We start from the raw sequence: 9,288 nt of genomic DNA on the forward strand, positions 1-9,288 counted from the left end.
TAAGTCCAATAAAAACATTGTACATACTATGTAAGCTAATAAGTAAATATTATTATTTAAATCCCAGTTTATCAGTACAATAAAATAAATAAAATAATTAGATAAGTAATATAAATGGTTTAATTAATAATGATACATAATATATAATTAATAATACTTAATAATAAAATATAACAAACATTAAAAAATGATCACAGAACAAAATCGTTTCGTCTTTTAAATTTGGCAAATTCGTCAATTACTTCTTCGCGGTCAATACTAATATTTCTATAGCAATTAAGCAATGCAAGTCCATTTAAGCGCTAAGGTTAGACATTTTATTGCATCAAACAAGTTTAAATATTCGATTAGATTAGATTTGCTTTTTAACGGCGACCGATAAAAACGGACACGGCCGAAACGCAATCGGCAAAACAATGCATTTTATCGGCTGTCGAAAATAGATATAATAGAAAATTCACCAGTCTATGGGGGGGGGGGGATGGCCCCTTGGATCCGCGTCTGTTATAGATAGGTATAAAAAAAAAGAAAAAAGGGGGATCGTGATCAGGTACAACTCGACGCGTATACTATTACGTAGTATTACAACGTTTATTTGACAATTCGATTCTAAGGTATATCCATTTATTATTGAATTAGTCAATAATTGTCCGTCCGCTAGTAAGTATATGTACGTACGCGTGAATTATTGACTTTGTAAAGTATTTCCTGCATACATTTCTACTTGATTAAAATAAATAGTAGTTATCAAATTATTCGAATCGAAACGCTCTCTTTTTGAACTTGACTCGAATAAAAAAAAAAAAAAAATCGCATATCATCGAGAAAATAAATATTTGAGCAGTAACATAAAAGTGATTTTTTTTTGTAAGACAAGGGCGGTGGATTTCATTTGGCGGCGCGTGGGACCGGCAAACCATTGTTAAATCCGTCATCGGGTTATCGCGCACTGCACGCAGAATCGTTGGGGAATTCGACGGACGCGGAAACTGTCCAGCAGCGTGTGCGTGTAATCCGCCGTCAATCGTAAAATAAATAATAATGATGCCGTGTCGTGCGCGAGGCCGTCAAAGACGCGTGACGAAAAACGAATGAGTAATGACATTCCGCCGACGACCGACACGACGGCTCTGGTCAGTGGACTGTGCGCGATGGGGGGGAAAAAAAAACTCGGAGCTAGGTGGGTACGAGAACGAACGGATTACCACTTACCAGTATTACCTGATTATTATTCGGAAAAAGAAATAACCGGTCCGCGCGAAGAACCGGACCGGTGAAACTATGCGGCTGCCCGCCCGTACGATCGGAGCGGCGCGCGCGCACACGAACGCGGCGGCAATCGGTTCCGCGAGAGCAATAAAATATTATTATCATTATTTTATATTATTATTGTATCGTATAATATAATTATATTGTACGGTACGCAGTCCTCATTGGCGTATCGCGCGTAGTAATTTTATTTTATTGCCATTGTCGTATTGACATTATCTTTATCACATATTATTATAATGTTTTGCTTTGGTGCGCGTCACTAACGATTGGGGACGATAACCGACGGCGTAAATCGGCCGCTCGGTATGTCCACCGGTGAAGTCCGCGGTTGGTACCTCGACGTTGCGCACCTGCCTGTTTTACCGCACCGTCGTGTACGTCATCGTCTGCAGTTTAATAAACCGTAACCGAAACGTATTTATTATTATCCGACCGGACGGCGTACCTGTTTCACGGCTGCAACTACGACTACCGTCGACCACAGTTATCCGGGAATACCTAGATAAGATAACCATTAACCACCAGCAACCAACAGCAGACGTCGACCTGCACCGACGACCATCGTCCAATAGTCGTACTGCGCGCACGCATTGCAGCGTCTGAAGCAGCTCTACAGCTCGTTATACATATTATAATAGGTAGGTGATTATTAATATGTATTATTTACATTTAATTGTGACTAATAATGATTAAAACAAACCGCGAATACTATACAGCGTGCTTGCATATACAAATATATTAGGTAGGTATATGCGCATTGACTGTATTTCGTATTCAGAGTAGCGTGTCGATAAAAATAATGTGCTGATTTTTTTCTAAAACCACATTTGAATAAGTCAAATTATTTACGATACACACACACAAGAGCATTTCTACATATTTAGGACGCGTATATGACGTACAACAAGTCAACAACCATATAGTTGTCTGTGTGTAAACATGTTTTGATGTATACTAAAATATAATATCTACGCATAGGTACACTGCGACGTGGATATAATGTTCAGCGGTAAGTGCACGAGCAAGGCCAGACTGGATGGCAAAACTGCCATCGTCACCGGTTCGAACACGGGCATCGGAAAAGTAACTGCAAAAGAATTTTATAGACTAGGTGAGCACTCTTATAACTATGGGCACTTACGTATATATAAATAGCTACGTGCAAATGGTCGGTAGCCATCATGGTCACAAATAACTTTTAAGTTTGAGGGGAGGGTGGAACGCTTCCAGTCCAAAATGGGCACATTGACAATCAACAAATGAATAAAGTAACAACTATCGAAAGAAGAACTCTTAATATAAACTTCAGGCTACAGTATGAGTACCGGCGCATAACGTACAGTGATAAGATGAACTTCTCACTTAAAATAACAGTATTCACTATAACACAAAAATAATTTAGTTTTAATTGTAGTGATTAACATAAATAAATGGTGCTTATCGAATAGGTTTGCGGCTACTTTTCTTTACGTGATGTAATTTAAAAAAAAATTATTAAAAATTATTAAAACTATGAAAAACATAAAAATAAAATTCAAAATTAGAATTTAAAAATTAACTCGAAAAACAACTATTTATTCTGATTGTTGACATAGTTATGAACAATATTGTTATTATACAAAATAATTATAATTTTTACTGTAAATAATCCTAAAAAAAGTTAAAAAGCTATAAAAAAATAGGGGTTCCACGTTAAAAGTGAACATCAAAAAGGGTTCCACGAATAAAAAAGTTTAAGAAACGCTGCCTTAGAGATAGTAAAAATGATTGCTGACCCCCTTAATAAAAATAAAAATCATTAATTAATAATGTAATATAGGTAGTATTTTAAAGTTACGTTCGCGGACCCCCTCTGGTACAAGGCGGACCCCTAGGGGTCCACGGACTACAGTTTGGGAAACGCTAGTCTAGACAATGATTTGGTTTAATTCATGTGGCGTCAAAAGCACAATAATCTATTTATAGGTATTTTAGATTGCATGACTGAACGTTTTTCGCCTCAAGTTAATTATTAATTTCTAATTTTTAATTTTATTCCTAGTTTTTATAATAGTTTTAATAATGTTTTATTCATTTATTTTAAACCACGTATAGAAAAGTAGTCGCGATAACCAATAAGTACCAAATAAAATATTCATTTATAAAAAATGCCTATTGATTTTTATAATCATTCGTACAATAGAATGTTTTTTTTATATATACATATAATAGCTGGTGGGAGAATTTGGTTCATTTTCTGTTGTTAACTTCAATAAATAACAAAAAATAATTTCTTTTGGATGTCAGGGTCATAAAGTTATATATGTAAATCGTTATTGAATTAAAAATGATTGTAAATGTAAAGCTCTAGGCGTCTCTTAACGTTACTAGAAATATTTATTCTGTTTAAAAATATAAACAAAAAAAAAACAGAAAAATACGTAACCGTTCTACAGTAGGCGTTGGTTATACTTCGTCATTGAATAAATGGCTGTAATGGATATGTTAAATCCCAATTCAATGATAAATAGTTATAGGTATTTGATAAAAAATGATTCTGAGTGGAGATGATCTGTAACTGTGTATGTCAACAAAATAATTTATGATTTCTTCGAATTTCATCAGAATTTTAAATTCAATCCCTTACATAATATTAAACTGTCATAACGCTTAACTTTTCATTTTTTAAATGTAGTTTAAACTTATGAGAAATCTTGTACTAAATTTTCAAATTAATTTACTCACAACTCACAGCAAACATTTTATTATACGTAAGTCTGATAAAAACTAAAAAAATATAAATATCTATAAGTAACTGAAAAAGAACAAAAATATTTTGATAACTGCATTATGCATTAAAAATGCATTCATAAATGTTTATTGGAAATCAACAATTCTTACAACTATTCATTTTTAAATTACAATTAAAAATGTTGATTAATTTGGTCAAAGTGTTCATTTTTTGTAAATTTGGTTTTTAAAGATAATTTAAAAAATTTTACTTTTGATCCTCCGAATGAAAAAATAAATTATATTATCTACTACCTACCTTAAAATTTATGATTTAAATATCTTTTCTAGAAAGTTATACCTTCACAGAAAAAGAAACATATACGACATTAAAAATTCAATACATTTATCACTCAGAAGTTAATTTATTATATGGTATGATATAATAAATATAAACATTCACCTCTTTATAAACTTCATAAAAGTTTTCTCATGACTGAAGTCCGAGGTTGTTAAATACTCAAATGTAAATATTATCTGAGTTTTTTTTTATGAATTTCGATAAAAATATTTTGCTTGGTTGGAATCCTTAAAATGTTGATACAAAAACATTTTTTGAAATATAATCTTTTTACACGCATTTTAAATAATAATATGAACTAAATTATTCATTTAAATGATTAAACAAAAAAAAAAATTTTAGTTATTTTGTTATAATTCATAAATATTATTCATGGAGACTTGAAACTTTTACGCTAATTACCATGTTTTATACACATAATAACATTTTCAAATGCAATGTTTTCAATAAAAATTTAATTTAACTTACTGTATTATTAGTACCAAAATAAATTACTTTTAATAGCGAATATAAGAGTATCATAAAATTACTTAGTATTATAGTATAGGTTGACAGGCCTTATCCGATAAGAATTGTATTTTCTATGTAATGATTTATCATTAATTTCAAATTTATCAAATTTTTCAAATGTATTATAAAATACATTGAAACACACAATAAAATGACTCATGATTGAAAAATGATATATTTTGTAAATTTATGTTTATTATATATAAATATAATAAACTATCCTAAAATTTATGATCAGCTAAGAATCGTACTAATGGATAAAAATGTAGATACTATCATTATATTATAAGTTAAAAGTTATACATATGACAAAATAAAATAAAATAGACTTTCATATCCAACATTATTCGCAACTACGAAAAGTTTAATTTTCAAGTAAATATATTACATTTTAATACACCTAAAATGATGATTTCAGGTGCAAAAGTCATAATGGCGTGCCGGGACGTTAAAAAGGCGGAACAGGCAGTATCGGAAATCGTGGCTGAAGTACAAGGTGACGGACTCGGACAATTAATCATTGAGGAATTGGATTTAGCATCTTTCGCTTCAATTAAGCGTTGTACGAAAAATATTTTACAGAAAGAAAAACAAATTCACCTGCTAGTGAACAATGCCGGTCAGTTCAGTGCACAATTCATGTTTGACAGTCTTATACTTTTATATATAAGTTGTATAGGACCTACGATGAAATTTAACTTAAACGAATATTATAGGCGTCATGACGTGCCCTAAAGGTAAAACCGAAGATGGTTTTGAACTTCAATTCGGCATTAATCATTTGGGACACTTTCTATTCACATTGCTTCTGTTACCAAGAATCCGAAGTTCAGCACCAGCTCGCATTGTAATTGTGTCGTCTCTGGCACATGTATGTAAGTTACTAAACACTTGTATTAGATAAAATATTGTTTAATAAACTTAACAAATTTATAGGCTAAGATTTACAAAAATTTTAGAGTTAGGTGTGACTATATTGTTTTGATTGAGCTAACGTTTAAAAATAAAAAATCAAATTTACATAACCATTTGCCTTATAATGTTTAAAACATTTTTATCCCTAGTTATACAATGTTTATTGCTGTACAATGAAAAATAATTATGCAAAACATGTAAATGATGGTAGTAATAAAGTTTAATAATTCAACTAAAAATCAAAATTGTCTTCAACTTAATTGAATGTTGCTTTAAAAAATGAAATATTTTTATTTGCCGGATGCGACAGGTTGAGCCTGTAGAGATAAAATGTATATTCTCCAAGAATATTGCAAAATAGAATACAATTTTAAAATAATAACAAAATAATTTCAATATCCCGTGTTATAAGATAATAATAATCGTAAAAATTGCATTTTTTGGTGGGCTTGGAATTTTTTTTTTTTTTTTGATAGGGCTAAGCTGTTGTATAAATCGGTTCATTATGAGAACTAAAGTAATTATATTTTTTTTTTAGTCGGTTCAATTAATTTCAAAGACATCAATCACGACACAGGTTATTCACCCGCTATTGCTTACAGTCAAAGTAAACTAGCCAATGTGTTGTTTTCGAAAGAACTGTCGCGAAAACTTGAAGGTAATGAAACTTACGAAATCATTTACTAATAAGTATTATAATGTCCTACAACAGTGATCGATTGATTACTACTAAGCATAGGTATATGATATACGAAATGTTTAATATATAAATGCATTAATAGGGACCGGCGTTAATGTGTACAGTTTGCATCCGGGTATTATATTCACCGAATTGACCAGAACTCTAGAACAAGTATACTTTCCGGGTATGTTGTTTTTGGGTCGTATCATCCTTTATCCGTGGGCCAAGAATCCGAAACAAGGAGCTCAGACTACTTTATACTGTTCGATAGATGAGAAAACTGCAGCAGAAACCGGACTATATTACAGGTATTTAATAGAAGTTATTAGTTATTAGTGTTATTACTAATTGCTAGATTTTAATATTATTAAAATCTTTGTACTATATAATCGACATTTACAATTATATACTATTCTGTATGTTTTGTAGCGATTGTAAGGTAAAACAACCGTCAGCGTCTGCTAGAGATCCAGAGCTGGCGAAAAAACTTTGGGAAACTAGCATAGAAATGGTCGGCTTAAAGGATTACGACATGTTTAATTGCAGCGGAGACTCGCTTCCCGAACCTTTAAAAGATATTTGAATGAAAAATTATCTTTGTTTTTAATAGTAATCAATGAGACTCTAGACCTAGCGATGATATAAAAGTGTTTTCAAGTGACGTTAATATTTGGCTTAGTTACCTCCTGGCCTCTTAGTCTAGAATGACGATAACTTTTAATGATCAGGCGTCTACAAGTTTCTTTTGTAGGAAAAGTGACCGCTTCTAAATTGCAAATTTTAAAAACAGAAGTTAGTATCTCCACAAGACACTTCTTAAATAGTACAAAATATCTCAAGAATTTGAAGATAAGGTCATTTGAAAATTCAGAAAATCAGATTTTGAATAACTGTATTATTGATGAAGAAAAAAGTGGTGAGCTTACTTAGTGGATCATTCCGTATATTGTATTAGATATCTAATAAAATTTATACCTATAAAATTTTCCAATTAGATTTTTTTTTTTTACTTTCGTTTAACAAACCTAGGTGATGGACGGAAATACGGCGTAAAAAATACACATCATCTAAGTACTTTTAAAATATTTTAATCGACCAATTTAATTTAATCGTTACACTAATGTATGTAATATATTTTTTTTTTATATTAATTCAGTTTACTCCAATTCCAAGAATATATACTCAAAAATCGTTTACGAAAACCGTTTAACGTGGACCAATAAAAAAAATAAAATAAATAAAAAGTTTGACACAGATTAATATATTTTCTTTTATTAGGTACCTACTTAATACTTTTAGTGATTCTCTTTCCCTAGTGGTTTTTCAACTTTATAATTTCGTAATTATTACGCAATAACCCACAAAACGTCCACCTCCCTTTTTTAGGAGTTAGATCTAGGCAATTTTAATGAATTTAAATAAACATAATATCTTACACTTAATGATGGATTATATGAACAGTAAATAAACAATAAACAATCACTAAATATCTAACGAATAAATAGTGAACTAATGGCTCCTTTTAAAGGTACTGCGAACTATACAGTAGCATAGCCGTGTAGGGTGCCGAAATTGAGTTGAATATTTATTTATTTTTTGTATAATTAACGTACATATTGTTTAATTTATTTTACCATAGGTATAAACATTTTGAATGGTATATTTGAATTTTGTATTCGTTTATTTTTAGTTAAGTTATTTTTTTATTTATTTTCCCGGCAACTCGTCGATGACGACAACGGTTGTGCTTTATTTTAGCATATATAATTGATTATAGAATATAGATATAATACACTTTACGTTATATGAACATTCGTTTTATAGGGATCGTGATAGTTTCTGACTGTTCCTTCACGGTTCGTCTTAAAAACAGCTATTATACTCGTTATCCTATAAGAACTGAGGTCCCACAAGGCAGCGACATCGCTCCTTTTCTATATTTTGTGTTCATCTATAACATTCCAGACACAACCTATACATTTCTTGGTACATATGTGTATGACATACTAATTTCAGCCTCTGCACACCATGATTCCCAAACGCCTGTCAGATGATCCAAAGTCATCTAAGTATAATTTACTTATAGAAAAATTGGTAGAAAATAAAAATTAACCAAAACAAGTCCACTTATGTGATTTTCACAATGCGTAAATCCGACTGCCCACCTGTCACGTTCAACACAGTAATTCTATCAGCAAACAAAATAAAATAATATCTGGGGTTAATATATGATAAACGTCTTAACTGGAGCTCGAATTTAAAACAAAAACGAAAATCTGTAAATTATAAACTGCATCTCTTAAGACCTCTTCTAAAATCAAAACTATCTTTAACTTATAAATTCACTGCAGGGTACAAATTAATAATCCGTCCGGTGTTGCTCTATGTCATACAACTTTGGGAGTTGGTAAAGCCGTCAAACACCAGAACCCTGCAAGCATTTAAATTTATTTCCTCCCGCTTAATAACCTCTGCCCCTTTGTATGTGACCAAAAAAATCTCAATAAAGACCTGAACCTACAAACTCTCAGACCTAGCCAAATTTCATTACATTTAATTTTTATCAATGCTCCATTCTCATTCTAATCCGTTAATCAATAAACTATTCTCTGCCACTCTTCCCTAGAAAGTTAAAAAGGTAATGGTTCAGTGACCTGCTAAAATCATAACAATATTTAAATATAACTAGTCCGGTGGCACCACTGGGAGCCTTCCTATTCATCTACTGTCTAAGTGTCATTGTAAAATTCATTAAACTTACTGATTATATCTTAATGTATAGATTGTAAATATATTATAGATCAGGCGCGGATCTAGAACATATTTACGGGGGGGGGGG

General features: G+C 31.3%; 1 protein-coding gene across 2 annotated transcripts; it reads left to right on the forward strand.

Moving 5' to 3' along the window:
* The first annotated feature begins 1,355 nt into the window (after positions 1-1,355).
* Positions 1,356-7,440, forward strand: LOC112592255 (retinol dehydrogenase 12-like). 2 transcript variants are annotated; one of them, XM_025336267.1, is made up of 7 exons: positions 1,356-1,910; positions 2,251-2,383; positions 5,271-5,471; positions 5,569-5,727; positions 6,306-6,425; positions 6,550-6,757; positions 6,879-7,440. In XM_025336267.1, the coding sequence occupies exons 2-7, from the start codon at positions 2,272-2,274 to the stop codon at positions 7,030-7,032; spliced, it is 954 nt and encodes a 317-aa protein (XP_025192052.1). In that variant the 5' UTR covers positions 1,356-1,910; positions 2,251-2,271; the 3' UTR covers positions 7,033-7,440. The 2 variants fall into 2 exon arrangements, with proteins under 2 accessions (XP_025192052.1, XP_025192053.1); XM_025336268.1 differs by lacking the exon at positions 2,251-2,383 and having other exon boundaries at positions 1,357-1,910.
* Positions 7,441-9,288: the final 1,848 nt, after the last annotated feature.

This window comes from Melanaphis sacchari, unplaced genomic scaffold, assembly GCF_002803265.2.
Source record: "Melanaphis sacchari strain LSU unplaced genomic scaffold, SCAv2.0 Contig1646_pilon_pilon, whole genome shotgun sequence".
In the NCBI taxonomy this organism is placed as follows: Eukaryota; Metazoa; Arthropoda; class Insecta; order Hemiptera; family Aphididae; genus Melanaphis; species Melanaphis sacchari.